At 38.7% G+C, this 27,521-nt stretch overlaps 1 protein-coding gene and 1 long non-coding RNA gene across 6 annotated transcripts; one reads left to right on the forward strand and one right to left on the reverse strand.

Moving 5' to 3' along the window:
• Positions 1-47: 47 nt before the first annotated feature.
• LOC123611141 lies at positions 48-10,985 on the reverse strand. The gene is made up of 3 exons (XR_006718467.1): positions 10,878-10,985; positions 1,458-1,463; positions 48-58 (listed from the first exon to the last, which is right to left on the reverse strand). It is a non-coding gene; the product is annotated as an uncharacterized LOC123611141 (long non-coding RNA).
• Positions 7,738-26,645, forward strand: TRA2B (transformer 2 beta homolog). Of its 5 annotated transcripts, none has more exons than XM_045502673.1 (9): positions 7,738-8,000; positions 19,346-19,479; positions 20,530-20,692; positions 21,328-21,516; positions 21,746-21,861; positions 22,984-23,067; positions 25,041-25,100; positions 25,672-25,745; positions 26,224-26,645. In XM_045502673.1, exons 1-9 carry the CDS (start codon positions 7,965-7,967, stop codon positions 26,232-26,234), a joined length of 867 nt encoding a protein of 288 aa, XP_045358629.1. In that variant the 5' UTR covers positions 7,738-7,964; the 3' UTR covers positions 26,235-26,645. The 5 variants fall into 5 exon arrangements, with proteins under 5 accessions (XP_045358629.1, XP_045358630.1, XP_045358634.1 ...); XM_045502674.1 differs by having other exon boundaries at positions 7,776-8,000; positions 25,675-25,745; XM_045502676.1 differs by lacking the exon at positions 7,738-8,000 and adding an exon at positions 14,187-14,462.
• The last annotated feature ends 876 nt before the right edge of the window (positions 26,646-27,521 follow it).

Raw genomic sequence — 27,521 nt, forward strand, 5'->3', positions numbered from 1 at the left:
TTGGGATTCTCTCTCTCCCTCTCCGTCTGTCCCTCCACTACTCACACACGTGTGCTCTCTTACTCTCTCTCAAAAATAAAAAATACACATTAAAAAAAAGAATTCTAATACAAACATTTTCTTTGTATGTTAAATGCCTGAGTTCTAAATTTTGTTATTTTGGTATTCTAATTTTTGCTACCTTTATTTCTTCCCCAGATTTCTCTAGATAGCTGGAGAAGGTCTCTAATTATTTTATTTTTTAAGCTGAGTTTTTCTTTAGTGCTCAGGACACTCCAAAGTGATTGGTTACTTCACCACAGTTATTTATATTATACAGCCATAGTCATCACAGTAAGTGTTTCGTAATTACGAAACACTCAGTTCTAAACTGGTTCATGAAAATCTGCCTTAACTAAGTCTCCAAGTTTTGACTTGCACATTCATGTTTCTAAGCAACAGACAGGCGTTGAGTCATTTAATCTACTATTAGTTCTCTGAGGACATCCCCACATCACTCCTTTAAGGATCTTGCTTATTCAATGTAAGGTTTCTGTGACCATCGCTATACTGGTAATTCCAAGTCTGTATATTCTACCCAGATCTCCTCTGAGTCCCAGGTTACTATAACCAGCACTCACTGGGCATCTTTGTTTGGATATCCCAGCAATACCTCATTTTCTACATGTCTCAAACTGAACTCATCATTCTGCCCACTTGACCTTATTTTCCTTCCTAATGACACCATTGTCCTTCCACCTTGTCACCCAAGCTAAACCTAGAAGTTGGTGTAGCTTTTCTCTTGCCTTCACTTCCACGCCCCAGCAGAATTTTAGGGGACCACTCCTGGGAGCACTTTTGAATCAGTCAGGGTCTAATGAGGAGATATAAACCACATGGTAACATGAACAGGGAATTTTTTGTTTGTGTGTGGTTCTCAAACAACTTTTAATGACCAGAGGCACTCTCTAGTAGGCGTTCATTTCCTAGAAGGACAGGCTTTGTCCAGCAATACAGCCATGATATCCATCTGGCTACATCTGACCTTCTTCCTGACACAAGAATAAGGCAATTTCAAATATTTCCCATGGAATTGTATGCTGTGTTTTTCTTCTTTATAGGGAATATATCTTTTCTGATTATAAAAGCTTTTGGGTTTTGTAAACTTCCCAGTTTCAGATACATGCAAGTGAGACCAGTAAGAATTCCTGAGTCACACTCCAGGGCAGACTTTCCAGAGTTTGTGCCCCTGAGTCACGCCGAGCCCTGAAACCATGGGGTTTGAGGTAGGAAAGCAGCAAGCCTGACTGTGCCATTCTACCCAGCACTGAATTCTCCAGCAGCCACTTCCTATTTGAACTTTCTATTTGTTCAGGAAGATTCTTTTCCAGTTCTAGAGGCCACTCACATTCCTTGGCTTATGGCCCCTTCCTCCATCTACAAAGCCAGCAGGATGACATCTTCTGACACCATTTCACTCTGATCTCAAACTTTTAATATAAATAATTATTAACTATAACTGGGGATAGAGGCAATGAGAAAATAACCAGTAAGAAGTAAAGGGATCTCTGAAGAACATAGGAACAGCAGATATAAAGAGAAGCCTTACCCCTAGGTCTGTCAGAGTCCCCTCAAAAGACCCTCTTCTCCCTTAAGAGCTGAAGTCCAGACTGTTTCATAGAGAGCACAGCTGTGGCTCACTGGATGTCAGAGAAATTGCTGAGGTGCCATCCTGGCAGAACTTAACAGAATTTACCCTCTAGAATTTTTCAGAAATTGGCTCTCTGATGCCAGGGAAAGCTGTTCAGGGGACAGTGTCTCACCCACAAAACCACCTGATCGTGGTGCCAGGGCAAGCCACCAGCTTCTGGAAGCCTCTGGGTGCTGCTGTGTGCTATGTACTATGGAGGCAGTGCACTGGAGAAGCTGCAAATGCTGCAGGAGCCAGAGGCCTCTGCTACAAGACCTGCTTAGGGGTGGGAGTGAGTGCTTGAAAGGAAGCTGCTGGCTGCTACGAGCTGCTTAAAGCCATGCACGGCAGGAGCTAGGATCTGGAGATGCTGCCAACACACTGCAGAAATTCAGGGCTGAAGAGAGCTGAATGTCTGTAGGAGCTGGTCACCAGGGAAGCTTCATGTGCTGCAGGAGCCTGCGGAACACTCTAGAACATAGTAAACCCTTTCCTCCTATAATACCTGCATAATGCCTTATACTGACAAAGCTTCAGTGCCAGCTGGCAAAAAGAATATATATATTTAAAGGGCCCATATCTATTTTCACAGGAGCAGGCAAGAAGGATGAATTTGGGGCAACTAGTACAGGAAGGCATGTCCATTCATTCTTCTCTAACACCATTGCCACCGCTTTGGTTCAGGCTTCCTCACTTGCTCACTCTTTTTATTCCTCGTCTGGAACATTGGAAGAGTCTAGAAACTGGTCTCCTGGCTTGGCTGCCACTGGCCAAAATGATGATGTTGTGTGAATTTGCAAAAGTAGGGCCTTCCTTTGGGTGTACAAAGCACACTGCCTGGGTCTCAGCTTTCACAGACCCTTGCTAGGTATGCCCTGCACAGCTGACAACAGAGATCTTGTTCCTCATCTGTCCCTAGACTCCAGTCTTTCTTGGCCACATCACTCCTCAAATCCATGCTCCAAACCGCCAACATTTTTCTAGAACCTAAACATGACAATATAACTCACCTTTTAACACTTCAATACTTCCCTATTCCCTACTAAATAAAATCTAAACTCCTTTAAAAGGCATACAAGGTCCTGTGGGATCTGCCCCTTGCTTTCTTCTCTAGTTTACTGAATGACTAAACGAATAAAAACAAAACAATAAATCAAAGAAAGAATGAATGCATGAATTCCAGGACAGAAGTTTAATATCAACAACAACAAAAAAATATGTTGAGGAAGAGGGTCTAGTCTCTAAGGAGAAACAATAATCAAATTTGGGGGCAGCTTCTTGCTTTTCTCTATGCTATGAGATTAAGCCTCGGTTAAGAGGGCACCCCCAAGCAGGCACATTATTTCCTCTTGCATGTACTTCCCCTACCGAGACAAAGTTTTTATGGTCATTTTCCCCATCTCTTTGTCTTTTATCCACATATTTCCATCATCAAGACCAGTCAGGTCTACCGTCTCAGTCTACTCACTTACTGTTTCCTCTCTGTTCTTTCTGTCACTGGAGTCCAGTCCTCTCCACCTTGTATTTGCAGTACAGGAACCATATCCCACAGGGCCCCTCATTCAACAGCCTGGCCCTTTACTAGATGCTGGAGATATAGACATGAATGGCACATAAGCCCTCCATTGACTGACCTCAATGTCTTTGCCAGGACAATATTCCCCCCTTTCAGTAAGTCAGTCCCATGCTCAGGGACCTAAAAAGATACTCGTTGCCTTCCCAATCATTTCTAAATTCACACTTTGCTGTCTTTCATTCACTCAACAAGGGTTACTAAAGGCTTACTACATGCCAAGTGCTGGTACTAGGTATAAAGCAGGGGATAATATAGGCATAGGCCTCGTCCTCAAGGAATCTAGTCTAATGAAGAAGAGATATAAAAGCCAAAATCACAAAAGTAATTATATAATTATTGTTTAATTGCAACTGCTATGAATGATATGAGGGGTGCTTATAAGGGTATGTAAACAAGAGATCTAATCTAATCTAAACCAGGAAGCAAGGCAAGGTCTGAGATCTGAGTAGGAGCCCAGCTTTAGGTGAGTGTTGGGAGAAAGAGCTGTTGTTGAATGTCCCAGGAAGGACATTCAAAGGCCTAAGATTGAGAATACAAAGAGTGTGAGAAACTGTGTCTACAGCATAGCAAACAAGGGGGAGAGTGGCAGATAAGGAACAGATCTTGAGAGAATTGCAACTTGTATTAAGGTTTTTGGAAGTTAAGAGAATCCATTGATAGTTCCAGAACATGTGGTTACCATGACCTGACTTACTTTTTTTCCCTCAACATTTTATTATGAAAATGTTCAAACATAGTGAAGAGAATTGTACAATGAACACTTATAACATTTTGCTCCTGACCTAATTTTTAAGTCACATCACAGTGACAAGTATCTAGGTGTTAAAAAAGGGAGAAAGAAATTTAACCTCTTCCTCCCAGGGAGGATACAGGAAGTTTACAAATGGTATAGGCTAGCCAATAAAATGACTAGAAATTAATAACTGCACAAAAACACAAGGGCTATCTGCTAAATTTGAAATAATTATTGGGGGAAAATGTACTAGAATTTTTTTCTCAGGTACACCCTATATCATTTCACATTTGTGAACTATGACTCCAGCTCCAAGGTAATGGTTGGAATCTTTTTGTAACTCTTTTCTCTTATTAGAACTAGAAATAAAGTGTTTAAAGCTGTGAAAACGCCCAAACACTAACTCACTTTTAAGATAATTAGAAATTCTCTGGGCTCTTGAGTGGCTCATTTGGTTGGGCGTCCGACTTCAGCTCAAGTCATGATCTCACGGTCTGTGAGTTTGAGCCCCGCGTCAGTCTCTGTGCTGACAGCTCAGAGCCTGGAGCCTGTTTCAGATTCTGTGTCTCCCTCTCTCTCTGCCCCTCCCCTACTCACGCTCTGTCTCTGTCTCTCTTAAAAATAAATAAACATTTATGGGGCGCCTGGGTGGCGCAGTCGGTTAAGCGTCCGACTTCAGCCAGGTCACGATCTCGCGGTCTGTGAGTTCGAGCCCCGCGTCGGGCTCTGGGCTGATGGCTCAGAGCCTGGAGCCTGTTTCCGATTCTGTGTCTCCCTCTCTCTCTGCCCCTCCCCTGTTCATGCTCTGTCTCTCTCTGTCCCAAAAATAAATAAACGTTGAAAAAAAAAATTAAAAAAAAAAAAATAAACATTTAAAAAAATTAAAAAAAAAACAAATTCTCTAGCTAACTGAGTTGATGAGGCCCTGATAAATGGTGGCAAGGGACCTGGAGAAGAAAAGAAAATTTTTTAAATTATACAGGAAGTAGAATTGACAAACTATGTTAACTAAATAAGGAGGGGAAGAGAGAAGAAAGTTTTAGCAGGGACATTTAGATGGCAGAGGAGGAACAGATTATTAAAATAATTCGTTTTGGGCATGGTAATTTTTATAAACTTCTGAAATATCCAGGTAAAAATTCAAGCAGGCAACAAGAATTTAAGCACAAGACTGAGGAGGGCGTTCAAAGGTGTAAATTTAAAATCGGAAACCATCAGCATGTAGGTCGCCAATTGAAACTATGAAAGCAGATGAGGGTGGCCCTGGAGATTATGTAAAAAGAGGACAACTGTCACCTTGAGTCATCACCAAACCCCTGGGTCTCAGGTGCCTTAAATACTGATGCTGTACCAAGCAAGAATCAAATTGCCAATTCTTACAACTCAATAATAAAAATATTAATAATCCAACTAAAAAAACGGGCAAGGTATATGAATAGACATTTCTCCAGAGAAGATCTACACATGATTGATAAACACATGAAAAGATGCTTAACATCATTATTAGGGAAATGCGAATCGAAACCATAAAGAGATACCATTTCACACTCATTAGAGTGGCTAGAATTAAATGGCATCTTCCTCTCCACCCTCCTCCTGCATCCCTCCCAGCTCTAAGGAATCTGAAATCTACTTTGTCTCTATACTTTTGCTTATTCTGGACACTTCATATAAATAGAACCATATAATATGAAGTCTTTTGTGAGTGGCTTCCTTAACTTAGTGTAATGTTTTCAAGGTTCATCCATGTTGTAGCTCAAAAAGTTAAACACAGAGTTACCATACAATGTAGCAATTCCACCCCTAGGTGTATTCCCCAAATAATTGAAAATTATGTTCGGACAAAACTTGTACATGAATATTCATAGCAGCAGCTATTACTATTCACATTGGCTAAAAAGTGGAAAAGTGCACTTTTGGGTGCAAAAGTCTATCAAATGATGAATGGATAAAAAAACATGATTATGTCTATATAATAAAATATTATTCACTAATAAAAAGGAATGAAATACTGATATGCTACAACATGGGTGAACCTTGAAAACATTACACTAAGGAAGCCAGTCACAAAGGACTTCATATTATATGGTTCTATTTATATGAAATGTCCAGAATAAACAAAAGTATAGAGACAAAATAGATTTCAGATTCCTTAGAGCTGGGAGGGATGCAGGAGGAGGGTGGAGAGGAAGATGTGCAATGACTATTAGTGAGTACAGGTTTTCTTTCCAGGGGTGATGAAACTGTTCTAAAATTGTGGTGATGATTGCACAGTTCTGTAAATACAATAAAAAACATTTGAATTGTGCACAGGTCTTACAGGTATCAAAATGCATCACCATCCAGGTACCATACTTCTTTTTTAATGGGTGGGGAAATGACAGGTGCACTGGGTAAGGTCTGGACAGTACAGTACTGTTTATATTTATACTTATACTTATTTATATTTATATGCACTTGGGTGGCTCAGTTAAGCGTTGGACCATAGCTCAGGTGATAATCTCATGGTTCATGGGTTCCAGCCCTGCTTAGGGCTCTGTGCTGACAGCTCAGAGCCTGGAGCCTGCTCTGGATTCTGTCTCTCTCTCTCTCTGCCCCTCCCCTGTTCATGCTCTGTCTCTCTCTCTCAAAAAAGAATATTTAAAAAATTTTAAAAACAAAATCCCAGTTATGAGTGCACCTGAGCAGTTCAAACCCATGTTGTTCAAGAATTAACTATAGGAATTAGCTGAGCACCGGGTGGCTCAGTCAGTTAATCGTAGGTCTCTTGGTCTCAGCTCAGGTCATGGTCTCATGGTTTGAGAATTCAAGGCCCACATCTGACTCTTCACTAGCAGCACAGAGCCTGCTTGGGATTCTCTGTCTCTCTCTCTGCCCCTCCTCTGCTCCCTCTCTCTCAAAACAAATAAACTTAGGGTTTTTTTTTTAAAGTTTATTCATTTTGAGACAGAGAGAGCAAGTGGGGGAGGGGCAGAGAGAGAATCCCAAGCAGGCTCCGCACTGTCAGCATGGAGCTCAATGCCTGCTGGAACTCATGAAACATGAGCTCATGACCTGAGCTGAAACCAAGAGTCACTTAAACCATTGAGCCACCCAGGCACCCTAAGACGAATAAACTTTAAAAAAAAAAAAAAATCAACTGTAGATCATGCTGTTGGAGGGTAGCAGAATTAATCTTCCTTCCTGTTACATCATTATAGCAGTACATGCTTCTAGCACTTAAAATCATAGTTTACAAACGTGTTTAACGGTTCTCCCTCACTAGACCACTAACTTCTGCAGAATAGAGATTGTGCCTGATTTCATCACATCAAGATCTGATAAAGTTCTTTAGCATTTAATAAGTGCTCAAATGAAAGTTTACTCAGGAAGAAAACATCTACAATTGAAGCTAAATAAATGCAAAGTAAAGCAAGGAACCTAGCATACGGATATCCACCCTCTCCAACCAAAGGAAGACAGAATAAAAGACAAAAACTCATAAAGCAGAAGAAAGGACTCAAGGATGGGCGAAAAGGAGGGCATCTCCTCCCTCCCACCGCCACGACAGTTTCCCTGGTAGGTTCCAGAACATTCAGGCGTGGCTGGTGTCACTGCGCCCCTTGGCGACCACCTCTTGGTCAGACCATCCAGCGCTCTCACTTTCCCGCCTCTTTGAGACCCAAAGATAGGGGTAGGGCCGCGCGAGGTGCGGGACTTACGTCACGTCCGGTTCCGGACGCGGCACGCTAGAAAGAGGAGCCAGAGCGCGGAGGGGCGGAGCCAAGAAAGCGCGCGTTCTGAAAGGGGGAGGGGCCGGGTTAAGGAGCGCCGCGTCACGTCCGGCAGACTTAGAGCCCGTGCGGAGGCGGTGCGGAGCGCTTCGGTACTCAGCGGCTCGGGAACTTGTGCGTTCTACGAGGCTGCGGCGGAGCCTCTATATAGAAGGCGCAAGAGGTTGGCAGCTTCGATTGAAGCACGTCGAGCGGCGATAGCAGCTAGGAGTCATGAGCGACAGCGGCGAGCAGAATTACGGCGAGCGGGTACGTAGAGATGGTGCAGGGGGCGGCTGTGTGGTCCCAGCTTGCTTCTCTTCCAGGCCCGTCGGCCTCAGACCTGGAGACAGAGGCGATTTAGGCTCCGAAGTCTGAGGCTGGGAAGGAGGGGAGTTGGGTCTAAAAAACCCTTGCGGAGAGTGTCTTTAGTCGTGAAGGAGGCCGCCGTGGGGGGTTATGTAGTTCCCTACCCAAGACGGCGGTTTTTTTTCCGTTACGAGAGGGGGAAAGCTTAAAAATGGCCGCTGCGTCCCCTCGGTGTTGGGGGAGGGGAGCGGTATCTCATTTCGCCGTTGCTCTCCTGCGAAGCCTCGCTGCCGCCATCTTGGGCTGGCGGGCCGGGCGGGCTGCCAGAGGCACAAAATGGCGGAGAAGCCGCGCGTCCAAGGCGGGCCCGCGCCTCAGTGGGCCGTGTTGGGGGGGAGAAAGAGAGGCAACCTACTCAGAGGGTTTTCGCCCGGCGTTTAGGTTAAGAAAGGATCGTCTGTGGACCCCGAAGTGATGGAATCTAGGAAGTTCTTTACGGTGGGGGAAACTAATCCGAGGTAGTCAAGTTCTGGGCCCGGTAGAGGTGGTTTCGCGCGCGCTTTGTGTTCGGCCTAAATGGAGTGTTTCTCTTTGATACCGAAAATGCTTTCAAACGAAAAGTCATTATCGGGGTGTCCGAATAGACTAGATCCCGAGGCCGCTGAGATTTTCTTCTTTCATGGAGTAGGTATTTTTCACGGGATTGTGTAGCAGGAACTGGCGGGCAACTTCTGGCGCCGTTATTTCCTTTTGTTTTGAGGCATTCTAAATCTGTGAACCACTACTCTGTTGGTACACTTTTTTTCTTTTTTTTTTTTTAAAGCCTCCACCTCTCCTGTGGAGTTGGGTGAATGTTAACTGGAGGAGTAAGACCGTTTCCGGGCTTAAAAAACGTGATGTAAAGCTTGTTGCGAGGCTGTGGGTACTAACAATGATGCAAAAATAGAAAACTTGCCAGAATCTTAACATTCGAGGTTGTGGAGAACTTTATTGAAGAAGGAAGTTGATTTTTTACTTGGTAGGAATACGTGGGGGTGCTTTTACAGTTCGGTAGGTTTTCCTTTTCTTCTAGGGCCATCGTAAGATCTCCGTAACAGTCGTCAGGTAAATCTATTCAAGTATCTTAGCAAACTCTTATAAAAAGATTTGGGGCCTTTCATTAGAAAGGCATTTTTAGAAACCTCTATCATAGCTCCTGGAACATTGTCGAAATTACTGTTTAACTTGGGAGCTAAATCTGATTGATTTTGGTCTGAGATAATCAGGCTTGACCCCCTGTTCAGAGGAATATTAGCTTTTTTTCATTTTTTCCTAAGGCTTTTGATCCCAATATTACCAAAACGTGTACGATTATTTTTATACCTTTGCTTTCTTATGGTTAGAAAGTTTGGAGTGAGCGCACAAATGGTTAAAGCTGTGATTTCTGATTTCTGCCGGTTGACTACACTGTTGAACTGTATTTGGACTGGAAAGCAAATGATGACTTTAAGTCTTTTGTTTTCTGAACAATTATTGGGTACTATTTGCACTGTTGAGAGGATGCAAAATGGCCGGTTTCTGAGAAAAGCTTTCAGTAGAACATACCTTAATGTTACTTGTAATCATGTGCTTGTGAAGACGAAACTTGCCCCAAAATAATATTTGGGCATATTTTACATATGGGAGGAAACAATTGTTGGAAGTAGGTTCCTGGCTTGAGACTGTTCAAGAGAGGTTGTCATCCAAATAATTTGACATTTTTGAACATCTGTTTTCTTCCATAATCTTGTTTATGTAGATTTATTCACCAAAATCTTATGGAAGGAAAGTTACAAAATAATTTCAAGCTGTATATTAGAAATTGATGTATTTCTTACGTAAGAGTCTTGGATCCTGGAAAGGTTTCTAAACTTTCAAGTTGTGGCATACTTCTATGTTGTTTTGTTTGGCATTTATTTTGTGTGTAGATTGCTTTGCAATTGGTGAATTGGAAACTGAAGAGGTTAGAATAGGCCTAAAAAAAAAAGTTTGGATTCCTAAAGAGTGCCTGGCAAAAACCCTGAAGCTTAATGGAACAGATTAGATATAATGCTGTAAAAATGATGATGTATATAATAGGTCTGACTGGCTATTAAAAAAAAAAAAAAACACCTTCTTTTGACAGTGCCTGAAAGCAGTGAAAAAGTTGCATTCAGGGTAATAATCTTGGACATGTTTGGTATGAATAGCTTCTCTGAAGCCTGAAAAATTAATTCAGCTCTAGGCCCTCAAACATTTCAAACTGTTAATGTAAATCATTAAAACAAGCCTAATCTGTATTGTTAATGTAATCACTTAAAATACAAATCTCTTTAGTTTGGCTGGAACCCCACCCATCCCCAGCCTGTCCCTTCATTTGGCTATCCAGAATCCAGACACTCCCATATCCCCAGCATAATTCTGGAAGTTTTTTTTTCCCCCTGTCCTTTAGACTTCAGAAGTTTCTTTCCTAAACAGACTGTAGGTGTGTGATAAATTGTCCTCCATCTGGTCACCCATAGGGTTTTACTTCTTGAGTGAATGAATATACGAACAGAACTGTTGTTCAGTGTGTCCTTTTATCTTCTTTTAAATGCATAGTTAGGATAAGTTGCAGAATTTTTGTGGTTCATGTCACACTATTATAGCAGAGTGGCTTTTACCTTTATTGTGAGATTTTTTTCATGTGATCGATTTAACTCAAAGTCTGTTTCTATCTAGAGTTAACTTATTTGATGTAGGCAAACCCGTGCAAAATAAAATACTTTTCATCTCCAAATTCACTTCTCTTCCAGTACTTTCCAAAAGTTGCTGGCAAATATTTTTGGGAAAAGGGTTGACCAGTCAGCCCCTTTGCAAAAAGTCTTAGCAGTTATGTCATAATATGGACAAATAACATAAAAAGAGTTGTTGGTGGCTAGTTTGTAGGTGCATAGCAATATTGAGGGGGGTAATCTTTAAGGCCTGGTAATGGTCATAGTATTCTATTTAGAGTATGCGATGTTTGTGTGTTTGGTCTTGACACTGGTTTAATGCTCTGCCTTTCTAATGAATGTAATTTCTTTAGTTTCTACAAATAAGTCTATACTTAGAGAATCCAGAAACTAAATAAGGAAACACTATTATATGAACAGGTGGTTTTAATTTCTGCCTTGCTGTCAAGATTACAATAGCAAGCAGTTCAAGAACATATTTTGGTAGAATATTGGCTATAGTTATTGTAGAAATAATGTTTGCACTGTAGGTACATTATCTAGTCTTACTCTTTGTGGAGATGAGTAGTATCCGGATGCCATCCCATCAAACTGCCTTTCAGCTTTCTGCAGTTTTTCTCTTCTGCTTAATCTTGGGTTGTCTTTCTGTAGTCTTTGTTTTTGGCCCCTAACTCTGAATTCTGATTTCCAAAAACTGAACCATCTGAATCTATTTCTTTCTAAAGAATTGCAGCCATTGCACCACATTCCTTTAATAAAGGATTGAATTAATGTCAAGTGAAAGGAAATAGTTTGCATTGTTTCACTGTGAGTCTGGTTAGGTATGAGTCTCTTGAAAAAACCAGGTTGAAGAATATTTTTCTTGGTTTTAACTAAGAATGTTTTAATGTTGTTTGGAACTAGAAGGTGGCATTTTCAAACTGAAATTACAAGTGATAACAAGGTAAGTACTACGGTTTTTTTAAAGAGGAATTCAGATGGTGAGATGTTAATTAATAGCATTCACCTTTCCCCTTTATCTCCAACAAAGCCCAAAACCTAATTGATAAATATTAACATTTTGCCCAAGAGAAGTATTTTTAGAGCCTTCACATTCTGTGTTATGTTCAGTTTTCATACATAATTGTATTTAATTTTTTCTAGAAGGGATAGTGAGTAGTGTTTAGGAATTTTAAGTGTTTTATCCAATTTAGTTTTTTGGGTTATGGGTTACATCGAATTTTAGATCTTGTTTTCATTTAGTCTTGTTTTTAAGCAAGCCAAAAAAAGTTCACTATAGCAAATTTGAGTTTCTAAATTCTCAAAAATCTTTTTGGATTGGGTGTGGAGGTTATTTTCAGATTGCTACTTTGATTAATATAGACTGCCCAATACTGCAGAATGCATGAGCCCCTTCTTAGAGTCAATATTATTGATGCAGAGATGGGCTTAAAACTGATATAGGTAAGTCAGATTTTTTTCCCCCCCTTCCAGAAAATACTCTGTCTTTGGAGTATTTTTCTCCACCCAACCTTCTGGTAGAGTTTACAGAAAAATAAAAACAGTCCATTAGTATGAGCATTAACCTTTATATAGCAGGATCAACCAATTTTTCTTTGTCTCATCCCAATTTTTTAAATATTACCTTGTTAGCAACCTACTGAATTTGTACATGTTTTTAATGTTATTTGAATTCAGTTGTAGTCCCTAGAGTCGTTCTAACAAAAAATTATGTTGATGATGGAAGTTTCTGCTTATTTCTTCACCAAATGGGCAATAACATTAAGCCCAGTAGTTGGTCGTCTGGTTTTATTAAAGTGGCCACTTGAGCTCAGTAGTTGAGTTAAAATAAACCTAATATTTACATTATCTAGCAACATGTTTTTTGGTCTTTGAATATAAAAGGAGGAAGATGGTTTGGAAGAGGTAATAAAATATAAAAGCAGGAAGGCATCCATATTGAAAAGTTCCAATACATAGAGCTTTGGCCTCCATTCCAGTATTTCGTGCATCTAAAGCCCTGTTTCTGTATGTTATCTTTAGGAGGCCCCAAGAGGAAACCTGCTTGGGCATTCTGATTCCACGATTACCTTTGTGCTGCCAGCAAACATATCCCATTACATTTTAGTGATGGATATTAAAAGGAAATCAATTACTGTGATTCCCTTAAAAAGCTATTTAAAATTTTTCCTGGGTTAAACAATAATTGACTTTCAACGACAAAAAAACGAGACTGAAAATTATGCTTACTTTCTCAGGAAAGGCATCACAACACTTGCCACTATAGCCATGGTTGTCTTCATGCCCACATAAGTTATAAAGACTTTTTCTCTCTCTCTCTCTCTCTCTTTTTTTTTTTTTTTTTAAAGGAAGCTTTAGCCCCAATCACCCCCAAAGAAAATAAACTAGTAAATTGTTGACAAATGAGGTACAGGTGAGGTACAGGATAACAGGGAGAACTAGAATGTTTTGTGAGGCAGTATTTATTTTGTTTAGGGTGTTGAACAGACACTATTACATTTTATTGATCTGTTAAGGGATGATTGAGTTTTTTGGTTTTTGGGTTTTGTTTTGTTTTTTAATAATTTTGGGAGGTGAGCTATAATTTTTTCCCAACATTGCCACCTTAAAAAGTAGGATTTCTCCTTTGGACTGCATAAGATTTTAATACGTTTGTTCATTGAGGGGGAATTTACAAAAAATTCTTTGAAAACCTCACTGTTAGATTCAAGTTCGTTTGCTTTCTGTCGTAACTACTTGGATATAGTAGTTGGTTGATCTGATTTTGTCTTTTTATGGTTCTAGTGCTAAATTTAGTAGTCGGACCATTCATATTTAAAATTTCACTAGAGCAGCATTCTAGGGGTGGGTTTTGAGCACTTTAGTCCAAATTTTCTGATTCCCTGACATTGTCTTCTACGGAGCTCTTTAAATATGCAGTACAAAAATGTGTGACGTTACATATCTTTACCTTATCTATTATCTAGACAAGTCACAATTTGTAAACCTGTCCAGCCCTGAGCTTTGTCATCATTGTACAAATGAATTGTCCGTGCTTTCCTTTCTTGCACTTTTGTATTAATGTGTCACTTTTTGACTAGAGTTGTGCTTTTGACACTTAACATTTTCTTGATGAATACAATAAGAAGTGTGAAATGTAATTAAAGTTCTTAAATGTTAGATGAACAGCAAATGTTCAGTTGCGCACTTCGCATTCAACTTAAGCATGATAAATCTATTTGAAGTAGACAATGAGAATGAGGTTGGTTACCTAGTATATTTTAGAACCAACAGGAAGCTAGTTTCAGTTTTTTGAGCTGCATATTCTAGGGTTTTTTTTGTTTTTGTTTTTTTTTTAATCCAAAAAGAGGGATTTTTTTTTTCTAGTTTCAGTTTTGGCACTGGATTTTATCCTGGAGTTTTAAAATATTCTTCATCCTGTTCTTTTTCTATTAAGGTTAATGTTGAAGAAGGAAAATGCGGAAGTCGTCATTTGACAAGTTTTATAAATGAGTATTTGAAGCTCAGGAATAAGTGAAGCTGAAATTTGAAAAAATAAAAGAAAGAATGCATGCTAATTATCAGACCAGAAGTCCCACTTGTAGAATATTGAGCAATTTGTGTGAAGTGGGGAAGATGAAAGAAGTCAGAATTTGAAACGGAAGAATGAAGAAAAGAAATAAAAATGAAGTTAAGATAAGAAGTAATCTGGAATCAGAAAGCACTACGCTAAGTAATTACTAGTCTGTTTATGTGTCCCTGTATATTTTGCTAAACATGCATGCATTATTTGTTTAATAGAAGAAAATATATACAGGGCAAAGAAGTGCCTTCCAGGGGAAACGTTTAAATTAGGTAATTCTAATTTTAACTTCTTAGTCAAATGATTGAAATGCAATTTTAAAAAATAACCCTTTGTAGTCAAATATGAGGCAGGAATGAGCTCTCCAGCATGGGTAACAGTTGGCTTCATGTTGTCTCTCTAGATTTTTTTGTATAATGCTGCTGGTCCTGGGCCATGAGTGAGTACCTCCAGAGTTGGGATTGGTGGTCTGTGCCACCTCCATGGACTCTTAAAATTCATTGACCCCTATCTTTTAGTACTAAGCAATATATAGTAGAATGTTTTCTAAGTTTGTCGTAGTTTTCCCAAAGAATGTCACCAGGATGGTTATAGAAGCAAACCAGTGAAGAGGATAGTTCCTTTTGGCATTTATGAAAATTCTTTCTAGATGGCATAGGGGAAACCTATGACCAATTAGGCCCTAACTTTAAGATGCAGGTTCTAAATTCACAAGGATGATTCTTTTCTTCTGTTTAATGCCTGTTCCAGTTGAATGACTAGGATTACTGCTAAAAATATATTAGCTTCCCTTACAATGAGGTGGGTCACATAAGTGAACAGGATCTCTAACTCAAAGTGGCAATAGCGGTAGTTCAGAAAACTGCTCTATTCCCTTTTTCTCATTTGCTGCTGTTAAAATTTAACTGTTACAATGACGTGAGAGGTATAGATTATAAAGTAACTTAGTTTTGGTTCCTCACTCCGACCACTTACTGTGAAAAATAAACCCTAAAGGTCTGTCCTTTCCCCTTCCGCGTGTTTTGTTTTAGTTGAATAAAAGAATACGATGGTTAGTGAAATGTTACTTTCTGTTGGATAGGACAAGTGAACTGTCAAAATAATACCCAGTGATAGCTAACCAGTAGTTGTTCTCTGTTGGGAAAGCCAAGGGTATCACTTCTTCCTGAAATGAAGACAACCTAAAAAAACAGTTATCAGGTCTTCTAGCTCTTGGAAAAAGTGGTTTAAATTACATATCTGAAAGGATCTATCTTCTAGCATTTTAGGGCCAGTTGTCAATAAGAAATTTGTGCTTTTTATAATTATTTCTGCCTTGCAAGGAGAAGAAAATTATTCTCAATTCATAGTAGTTTCCAGCATTTGCTTTGCCCCAATTACTAGTTTGTAAATTTTGCCACGTATAAACTAATAATGTTAATTTTGCACTCTGAATTACTTACAGATTAGGCAGAGAGCTGAGGTAAAAAAGAGGTGAATTGATACTTTGTGTTCAAGTCCATGAATTCCTGAAAGGCCCTTGGGGTCTAAAAGAGGAAAAACCTATTAATCCTCTAAATGGAAAGAAAGTACTTTGGAATTTGATTATATGGCCTAAGCTTGGATAGATGTATGGCAAAAATAAACGTTGATGCCCATAGACCATTGCATCCATTCAGGGTTTTCTTCTCTTCCCACCCCACCCCTCCCCCCCCTTGACCAAGGCATCTTTGAGTCTGACAGTGCCTCCTCTCAGCCCTGCTCTGCCTATTGGGGAAGTAAGAGGGAGACAGGCCTCTCGTCCTGGGGCAGGTGGAGCAGAGAAAACTAGAGAAACAAGGTTCCACGAAGATACTTTCACCAAGAAAAATCAGTAGGTAGGAAGCCTAAAATTTCTGAAATTGAGTAAATCAATGAGACTTGGCATTATAAACATGTATGGTGCTTTTAACAAATGTAGAAGATGAACTCCAGAGTTATTAGAATAAGCTCTAGTTTAGGGACTTGTATTTTTAAATGCTGTGTAGGTTTACTGTATACCTCTAAGAGCCACTGTTCAAAATCTAATTTACTGCATCCAGTTTCTAATACAGGAGAAACCTAATGATTTGATGGTTCCAGATCTTTTGGTTTCCTTCATCTCTTTCAAAAGGTTTTTCTAAGATACTGTCATGCTCAGAATAGGAAGATGCAGAAAAAGGTATTTTGTTGAAAGGCTGAGTTAGTTTTTGTGACATGTTCCCTTTAAGTTGTATATTAGAATATCACTTAAGATCCAGTCTATAGAAATGATTCCCTGAGCAGAAATTCAGGGAATTTTTTGGCTTTGTTATTTATGCTAATTGTAAGTTCATGATCCTTTTTCTTGAGGTATTGATGTCCAGAGAAGTGTTTTTGGTACGGTTTTAATGTGCTGACGCTTAAAACTTTTTAGCCCTAAGAGTGGACTTCAAGTTTTCCTTGTGTGGAGGTTTTCCCAGCTGGGTTTGCAGATTTGCCTGTGGATTAAGGTTTAAAGTTAACTTTGTTTTTAGATTTGGCTAATAATTTTAGGTCTCTTTTTTTTTTTTCTCGAGCTAAATTTCCTTGAATGTGTATTTCCAAAATAGCTAATGGCTAACATAACCATAAAGGGGTTTAAATTCTTTAAGAAATATTCCTGACCAGAAAGGGAGGAGGAGGCATTATTTAGGTGTTAGCCTAACCAAATGTGTAGAAGGGGAAATTTTTGTATTCTGGCTGGTGTTTCCCCTATTCCTGGTCTAAGAAACGATTGCTTACAAAATATGTCTGCAGATAGTTAATTTTAGAGGTTGAGAGAAAAAGCTCATAATTTCGTAAATACTGTATCTTTGACCCTAGAGATTACTAGAAATTCATGAGAAGCTTCATAAGGCTTATGACCTAGGCTAAAAGTGCTGTCTCTTAAGAGATCTTGACTTTCTACCCTTTTTTCCTTTGTATTTTGATTCCTAGGCTGATGGATTTAACTACTTGATTGATAATCTTTTAACTGTTACTGTGAGTTATTTGAGCACTCTGCTCTCCTTTCCAGGGTAAATTGTTTCTTTTGGTTTCCACTAAAAGCTATATAATCATTCCATGAAGTAATTTTTCTAGCATTGAGATAAACAAAGACAGTTAATTTAGGGGGTCTCAATTTATCTCTTTGCTTCTAGGTTAGTTTTTGCCTGTGGTAAAGATGTCAGAAATCACACCACTGTTTTTGAGAACTTTGTCCAAGAAGAGGAGGGAGGTGGAGTGTGCTTTTAAATGTCTCTGTGCAGAGTATTAAATGTCTCTGCCGGAGAACCCCAAGAGATTAATTGGGGTCCCCTAAGATGCAGTGCACCCTTTAACCATTCCTTGTTAAAGGCAGCTGTTCTCATTAATAACAGTATCCTCTTTTTCCTTGAATCTCTTTATAGTCACTCCAGGGGAAGGAGAGGAGGCTGTCACATTCCATGTCCCTTCCATGTTTTATAATGACTAAAATCTTACTGGGGAAGTTTCTAGAGTTGTTTCAGGCCTAACGACCAGAACTCCTTTTACTGGCAGAGTTACTCTTTCCTGTTCTAAACTTCAAACTCCGTTTCTTCTGTATTGCATATAAATTTTTCCCATTATGCTGTAGACCACAGAACATATTCCAAAAAGGTTTGATGAACTGTAACTTAAAATAATCCTATTCTATCCTTTCAAGAATGGCCAGAATATTCTGAAAGTCTACCACACAGGGAGGTCTCCTGTGATCATTTTTATCCAGTAGCTTCGACATAGATTATTACCCCTATAATAATGTTGGGTCCTCTTGAATCTGGCCATTTCTGCTCTGTCTTGGGTGGAAAGACTCACCAGACTTTATGCCTTTTAATTTGCATTAAATTGGATAACCTAAAATGAGGGTTGTCTTGCTAGCTGCTGCTACCTTAGTTAGCTATCAGACTGAGTGGCTTTGTTCTCCCTCCTCTGAATCCACTGGGTTTTTTGGTCTGTTTTGGTGCGTTGGTAGAACATCTCCTTGGTTCAGTTACTTTAAATGTATGCTTTTTATACTGATAAGTTGGCTGTGCTTTTGCTCATTGATGAGCTAGTCAACCCTTTTTATCCATTCTCTTTGCTGGTTTCTTTAGAGATCTTCCTTACTGTGTCACTTAACTATCAGCTGGTCTAGTTTTGATTGGGAACACTATGGCTATACAGTATATATACTTACTTAGACTTTGGTTTTTTCACATACAATTCTGAACTCTCCCTTCCTTAGCCTAGATAGGAGCCCCTGATTTAATCTGTTAACTTTCCTAGCTACTTACTCCCTAATCCCCATCAGTTTGCCATGGTTCATCTCCATTTAGCTGAGGAGGCTCTAGATCTCTGGCACTGTCTACTCTTCCTTCTGCACAGTTCACTGCCTTTCCTGCTGTGGCTCCATCTGGTTGCTTTATTTGAGCTTCTTAAGGGCATCCTACCATGGTTAGGTGGAATTAGGGTCTAGTATCCTTCAAGCTGGTCCTTTCTACTAGGTTTCTACCTTTTGCTAGGACTTGAAACTGATCGTCCTTGCCTCTTTTCCCACTCAATAAATATAACTTGAGAAGTGAGGTCTTCTGAAAAAAATCAAAAGCATTTTAAAGTAAGTTATATGATTTTCATAGGGTTTTGTTTTATTGATGGCAACTTGATTGAAAATAGGTATAAGATATAGGTGTCATAGTTAATAAGATTCTTTCTTACCCTAGTCTTTATGGAGTAACAATCCCAAAACACAATCCTTGGACAGTTCCCTTAACTGCTTGGCTTTGGCACCCCTTTCTGAGGAGAGTGGGGTCAGTTAATTCTTATCCCTGCTCCAGGAAAGGTGGAAGTTCAAATAAATTGGCTTATGTCAGTTGGAGCAATGTAAATATATGAGGTATATTCAGTTCCTGCCCTTACCTATGTTTTCTTATCTTGGAAGGGGATTGCTTTCCCTCACCATTTATCTCACAGCAGCTTATTTGTTTTTAAAGTTGCCCAGAAAGTATACAAATTAAACTTTTGACATCTACGTGTAGGAATCCCGTTCTGCTTCCAGAAGTGGAAGTGCTCATGGATCTGGGAAATCTGCAAGGCATACCCCTGCAAGGTCTCGCTCCAAGGAAGATTCCAGGCGTTCCAGATCAAAGTCCAGGTCCAGATCTGAATCTAGGTAAGAAAGACTGTCTTGGGATTTTCTTCTGTTACTCTTAGCTTTGAAATTGGTGTGTGCTTTGTAAATTAGGAAGATAGAGAGGGTTGGATCATTTGTTGGCTTATTTAATATTGGTACTAGTAATGAACTTAATCATAAGTTCTGGGATAGAAGACTAAGTGGTTAAGAACCTGGGCTTTTGGCGTTAGGGTTCAAATCTTACCTCTATTTTTTCTGGCTTGGGCAGATTACTTAACCTTTTTCCACCTTAGCTTCCTTATCTTTAAAAGGCAAGTTAGTAATACTAGTTCTTGAGAATTGTGAGGATTCACTAGGAGTTTAAGTATGACAGACTGCAGGACATTGGCTTTCATAACTAATTCTTGATAAGTAGGTGTAGTCTAATATTATATACATGTGTATAAAAAAAATAATACCTTAACACAGCGCACTTTTTTTTTTTTTTAATGTTGGTCAAGAGTAGGCTATACATCCTTGTTTGCCCAGGACAGCCCCAGTTTATGCCTATTGTCAGGCATAATTAACTGCACCTCTTTTCTCTCTTACAATGTGTCCTGTCTGGTTTAGATGACAGTTCATATGATCACTCCAGTTAGGAGCAATTGATTGGTTTTAAAACACTGCTGGAGAAAACTTACGGTGATGGTGATTTTATCTTAAGTGAATGGTGGGCATAAGTGGGAGAAGCTGAAAAAAAACAGGGTGGTATTCTGAGGGGGGAGGTGGGCACAAATTAAGCTAGTGTGAAGTGCTGCATGTTTTATGATTATCAAGGGTTTTTTTGAGTATGTTAATTGATCTTGAGTATGTAATTTTGATCTCCTTTATCTTAATTATTTTAAGAAATGGAAGAGAGCAAGTAGTGGTTTTGGAGCTCTTCCTAGTAGAGTGGAGATGACTGTAGATACAGCAGAAAAGTCTTGATCCCATGTCTGGATTATGTTTCGCCTTTTGGACTTTAACCCTAGAATAGATTATTAGAAGAATTGGAAACTGTATCTTATTGTCAGCTAATTAGTTATACTCTTGAAACCTTTGTCTTAACAGGTCTAGATCCAGAAGAAGTTCACGAAGGCATTACACAAGATCAAGATCTCGGTCCCGCTCCCATAGACGATCCCGTAGCAGGTCTTATAGTCGAGATTATCGAAGACGGCATAGCCACAGTCATTCTCCCATGTCTACTCGCAGGCGTCATGTTGGGAATCGGGTAAGATGACAAAATTGTTGTTAAAGCAGTGGACTTTGTCTCTTCTGTTTTGAAATCAGAACTGATTATATTTGACACTGGACTTTTAGCAGTGAACACATGAGTTCCTTAGAGGTCTCCTTGTGTTCTGAGTAATGTCTTTTTAAAAGGTGTTTTCTATGTTAAGGCTGTCAGTCACAGGTAAGCAAAATATTGGGATGGTGTAACTCACCTCATCAAAACACTCTCTTGGTTATTCCATTTAATTTTAGGTGAGTTTATTTCGGGTGCTAAGGCTTATCTTCCCTGACTTTTTTTTCCTCTGGCTTATAGAGATAATGCTATTTTAATTATTCTTATGTGTAGAATAAATCTTAGGTGACTCCCTTGGGCTACTTGCCCTTTAATATTCCCTCACAAAACTGCCAGTTTGGTATACACAAGTAGAAGTCACTGTTCCCGCCCCCCTTGTTTAATTCTGAGGTTGAAGTTGTTTTTGGAGTCTTTTTCTGCCCATTCTTAATGCTTGTGGCTATTGCTATAATATACTAGTTATTAATTTCAATTACTTATTCCCTACTTTCACTGTTGGTGACATTTCTTAGCTTTGGTTTATGATAAGTTTTAAAGTTTAAAATTCATCTTTCCATTTCTAGGCAAATCCTGATCCCAACTGTTGTCTTGGAGTGTTTGGATTGAGCTTGTACACTACAGAAAGAGATCTAAGAGAAGTGTTCTCGAAATATGGCCCCATTGCAGACGTGTCTATTGTATATGACCAGCAGTCTAGACGGTCAAGAGGATTTGCCTTTGTGTATTTTGAAAATGTAGATGATGCCAAGGAAGTAAGTAAAAATTTACCTGTATCCTTGTAAAATAAGTCCTGTTGTTAACTTCCAACTACCAATGAACTTGAATAAGGATAATTTTTGCTTTTACATTGTAAATACGGTATATTTATAGTTCTTTATAAATCTTATTTCTGAGTATTCATAAAAGTATATCTTACTGTTATTGGACAGTTTGTGGCTTTGTCCAGGGTGTATATAATAACTTTCAATATATCTTTCGAAGGCAAAGGAGCGTGCCAATGGAATGGAGCTTGATGGACGTAGGATCAGAGTTGATTTCTCTATAACAAAAAGACCACATACCCCAACACCAGGAATTTACATGGGAAGACCTACCTAGTAAGTTTGATAGCTGAGTTCGTTTCCTCTAAAAACTACATGTACTGGGGGGAATCTTTGGCATTTCATCCAGTCCTGACACAGTATAAATCATTTTCCCTGTGTTTTTAAGTTTATATCTTGAGAGAGTGGGGGGAGAGAGAATCCCAAACAGCATCCATGCTGTCAGCACAGAGCCTGCCCCACAAATGGTGAAATCATGACCTGAGCCAAAATCAGCATACGCCTAACTGAGTCACCCAGGCACCCCATCTTGTGTGTTTTGTTTTAACTAGCTAAAAGTGTATTCAATAGAACATATTCAGTGGAAACATTGTGTTTGTGCTGCAGACTGAGAGAGGACATCCCACCATATCATACAGAAATGCCATATATCTGGCTTTGCTTGGTAATTAATGTTCTTGATTAGACCATTTTTCCCATAAGGAAATCTTAAGTATTCTATGTAAAGTCAGGTATGGAACAAATCCTACTCAAGTGCATTTTTTAGCTTTGTTAAACAGTGGAAAACAGGGGACTTCAGTTTATGCATTGGACTATGATAGGCTGCTTCTGTCTTGTCCTCCTCGGTGTTTAAATTGACAAAAATCTGTGTTGGTCTCCCCCCTCCGCTTTATTTATTTTAAATTTCCCCCTCAAATCACATTCTCCAAATAATGATTTTACTTTCCCTTCCTCTAGGGAAATATATGGGTTTTATTAGCAAATGACTTTTAGTTGGAAGCAAGTTAGCAGAATGTGTATTCCTTAATCAAAAGATTTTTAAAATACATTTATGTATATTGTAAGGGCAGAGAAAGGACAGTGTTTATCCAATATCTGTGAAAATTTAAACAGGAATAATGCTACTTGCCTAGTTAACTTCTCTGTTAGAAAAGGCCTGTCTGTGAATTAATAATTAGGGAATGAGTAGATACCTTCATTTTTGCCCAATAGACGAGAGTAAAGAGGTTGTAACTCGAAGCATTTGCCCAGTTAATGTCCTTAGAGCTCAGCTGTGTGGCTCACAAGACCCAAATAAGCCATGCTGCTGCTATTGTCTGAACAGTTTAAACAATAAAAGTCATCTGTACGAAGATAAGACCACATGGTATTTTATGAAGCTATATCATTTATTCATAGTGGAAGTTCACGCCGTCGGGATTACTATGACCGAGGATACGATCGAGGCTATGATGACCGAGACTACTATAGCAGATCATACAGGTAAGTTTACCACAATACGAGGTTTAAGTTGTTAAAATTTTGAAGGAAATATGTATTCTCTCCTCTCCTGAATCAGTTGCAACATAATTTAAGGCAGTGCTATATGTAAATTTTAGTCTTTGATAAAATCACTTTTTATACTAAGAAATCTAGGACTAGAGTTTAAACTAGATTTTAAGGTTATGTGTCTTGTTAATTTAACTTAACATGTATATTTCTTTTTAAACGTCAAGTTGTAAACCAACCAAATCCCTGGTTTGAACATGACAATAGAATCAAAATTTTAGACCATAGTTTAGATTTTCCACTTTTGTGTACTTGTTTTGTTTTTAAGACAAGTTCCATATGCTACATTTTTTTTTTTAAACTTTTTTTAATGTTTTATTTATTTTTGAGACAGAGACAGAGCATGAACAGGGGAGGGGCAGAGAGAGAGGGAAACACAGAATCCGAAGCAGGCTCCAGGCTCTGAGCTGTCAGCACAGAGCCCGATGCGGGGCTCGAACTCAACGAACCATCATGACCTGAGCCGAAGTCGGACGCTTTAACCGACAGCCACCGAGGCGCCCCCATATGCTACATTTTTAAAGTTACTCCTTTAGAAAGTGGTTTTTTTCTTTGGGTTTTTGTTTTTGTTTTTTTTTTTGTTTTTTGTTTGGTTTTTTTTTTGGTGTCTATAATGTGTGATGCACTAGGGAGACAGGGAAAACTAAGTCTTAGAAGAATCCAAAGAAGTAACTACTGAAGGACAATAGTGTAACAATGGTTGGTGTATGTATGTGTGTAAGTTTTATTTATTTTGAGAGCCTGCACAAACTGGGGAGAGGTAGAGGAGGGATTCTCTGATAGTGTGGAGCCTGACGCAGAGCTCAAACTCAAAAACTGTGAGATCATGATGACCTTAGTGGAAACCAAGATGCTTAACTGACTGAGCCACCCAGGCACCCCTTAGATAGGTGGTGGTGGGTTTTGTTTTTAAGTTTGAGAGTGAGTGAGCACGAGGAGAGGCAGAAAGAAAATCCCAAGCAGGCTCTGCACTGTCAGCCCAGAGTCCAGTGGGGGGCTTGATCCCAGGAACAGTGAGATCCCAACCTGAGCTAAGATCAGGGAATCAGATGCATAACTGACTGAGCCACACAGGAACCCCCCTGGAGTTTATTATTAAATATTGGTGACTTTTTTTAGGGGGTTAGGGAAATACCTATCATACTGAGAATACTTTTGAGGATAAAAATGAAGTAAAATTCTTCGGTTTAGCAGCACCAGGTAATTTAGACCCTGTATTGCTTGTGAAAATAGAAATTGTGCAATAAGTATTGACCACAACAGTTAACCATGATTCCTTAACCTTATTTTGGGGTGTGGTATTGAGATGTAAATGTCTTTTTTTTTTTTTCTTTTTTTTGTATGCTGTTTGGAATATTTAAAGAAGTTGAATGTGGAAGTGAGTCCTAAAGCGTGCAATTGTCCGGCATTTTATCCCTGGCAAAATCTCTTTTGGAAAGAACATATTTTTAGTTTATTTTGAGAGAGAGAGCGCAAGGCAAGGAGGGGCAGAGAGAGTCTCAAGCATGCTCCACATTGTCAGTGCAGTGCCAGACACGGGGCTTGAACCCACAAAATGAAGTCATCACCTGAGCCAAAGTCCAACGCTTAACTGACTCGGCCACCTAGGCGCCCAATTATATGGGACTTTAAGAGATTGATTGCAGAGGATGGGAAGATTAAGGTCTTAGGTTTGATTTTTATTCAGATGAGCATTTACTTTAGAAATGTTGTTTGTTCCGATACTCAGTTTAGCCACCAGAGAGAGCTCTATGTCAGTTTGTTAAAAGGGTGGCAAATGTAGCCCCTTAATTACTTCCAGAAAACTACCTTTCACTTCTCTGTGGGAGTTCTAACTTTACTACATTAGTAATACATTGTTTTTAAAACTTAAAAAATGAGTATGTGTTACTTTTCTGCCTTCACAGAGGAGGAGGTGGAGGAGGAGGAGGATGGAGAGCTGCTCAAGACAGGGATCAGATTTACAGGTATGGCAGGAGAGGATTTTAAATCTACACAACAGTAAGATGGCTCACATAAAAGATTTAGTTACAAGTATTTTGATGGTTGATTATAAGTTGCGTCACACAAATTAGATTGTATGAAATACAAAAATACTGTAACTGAAACCAGTGACTGTATATGACTCGTGTGTGTTTACAGATGTGAATTAGGCTTACACTAGGTAATGAACTCAGTGGTACCTTTTTGTACCTTATCGAGAGCTTAAATTAAGGTCACTTATAAGGGTCCATAGTATCTTTCATCTCTCTTTATTACTGTATCTTCTTGTACTGTTGAGGTTTTGTTAGCTTTTAATGACCATCTCAGGATAAGCAAGTGAATATTCAAGTCACTCTGTCTTTGACAAAACAAAACCACTTTGAAGTACTAGTAAAATTTATTTGGGTGTTGGTTCATGATGGTGTGGTTAGGAATAGTGGTTTTATTATCAGGACTAAAACGGACTTTGAAATACCATGACTGTTGAAAGTTGTATATGTCATCTAGTCTAACTTTGTGGAGTGAGTCTTAGACGGTCTTGACATTTGTTTACAGAAGGCGGTCACCTTCTCCTTACTATAGTCGTGGAGGATACAGATCACGATCTAGGTCTCGATCATACTCACCTCGTAAGTTTTTAACTTGATTTTTTGTTTATCAAACCGCAGCAGATAATGGGTTAATTCAAGTAGTTTTATCTGTATTTATAGTCTCTCCTGCCCCTCAGTTGTGTGAGGGTTCAAGAAAGTATATGCAAACAATCCTTGGAATCTCTCATTCTTGTTACTAATTGAAATATAAACATATATTCTGGTCACCATTTGTAGCTTTTTTTTCTAGGAGTGCTTGCAAATTTTGTATAGCGAGGAAAATTTGAGTGACTTTAAAACCTTAGCTCTTGAGTTAGACTTCCCAGCTATTTCTATTGTTTAACATTTGTTCTTTGATTTCTAATGTAACCCTTGTATGAAAGGGGTCTTTCTCTAGTTTCCCTGTAGAGAATCTGGTGCATAGAATTTTCTAATGGTAGAATAGTCTAAAAGTCTCAACATTAAAATATGTTTGATAAATGTACTTCATTACTGAAACACTATTATTTCTTCCTAGGTCGCTATTAAAGCATGAAGTTGAAGACTTTCTGAAATTTACCCTAGAGTTGGGATATTGTTTGTGGACAATATTTTTATTGTCTCCTGTTTAAAAAGTGAACAGTGCCTAGTGAAGTTAGGTGACTTTTACACCTTTTATGATGACTACTTTTGGTGGAGTTGAAATGCTGTTTTCATTCTGCATTTGTGTAGTTCGGTGCTTTGTTCAAAGTTAAGTGTTTTCAGAAAAGTATGTTTTGCATGTATTTTTTTACAGTCTAAATTTTGACTGCTGAGAAGTTTCTATTGTACAAAACTTCATTTAAAAGGTTTTTCTACTGAATCCAGGGTATTCTGAAGATCGAAGCCTGTGTGTAAAATGCTACCATATGGTAAAAAGCAACAATAAAGTTTGGTTTTTACTTTTCTTTCTAACATTAATGCTTAGCAGAACTGTTCAGATTAGGTTGTCAGTAGCAAATTTCAAGACAAAAATACCCATTTTCCTCCAATCCATGAAACATACTATACTTAATATACCTGCAACTAAGTGTTAAAAATTATGCTCTGTAACCCTGTACTGCTAGTATTAGAACTAAGGAACTTTCAATACAGCAAATGCTTAATGCTTATATAAATGTGGATTTGTCAGCCTTTATGTAATCTGTATTATATAAAGCAGGGAATAAGAAAAAAGGTACATAATGTATGCCTTTAAAAGGCTATTTCTTAAAGCTGTTACAAGGGGATAATGGTATTTCAACTAGTTATCAGCAAGTGACAATACATTCCACCACAAATGTACTCTTGTTCTTCTAGCTTTTAGACTATGGAAAAAACTGAGTGCTTCAGAGTTCTGGAAAAGAGAAGGGAACACTACACCTGTGTTGTGGATGAACTGAAGACTGCCTGTTCATTTTTTAAATATTATTTTCAGGTCCTTTGCTTACCAAAGGAAGTCCAATTTCACTCAAATGTTTTGAGAACTGTGTTTAAATAAATGCAAATGAAAAGAGTAAAAGGCTGGTACAACTCAGTTTACAGAAAAGATTTTATTTTAACCTTGTTACTTATAGAGGGTTTTTTTAAAGAATAATTTTTAGTCCCTTGTACAGTATCCCTTGGGCTAAAATGTATTCTTAACTGTTTTTTTTTTATTTTTTTATTTTTTTTTTTTTTTAATAGTACATTTCCTGGGAAACCAGTTTAAGAGGGGAGTAGGTACATGAGTGGTCATCTTCATTTGGATGGTGTTTATATTAGTCTAGTCTCCATACTTACCCTGAGGGTGACAAATTCAAGGGAAATTGTTACAGG

This window comes from Leopardus geoffroyi, chromosome C2 (genome assembly GCF_018350155.1).
Source record: "Leopardus geoffroyi isolate Oge1 chromosome C2, O.geoffroyi_Oge1_pat1.0, whole genome shotgun sequence".
Taxonomy (NCBI): Eukaryota; Metazoa; Chordata; class Mammalia; order Carnivora; family Felidae; genus Leopardus; species Leopardus geoffroyi.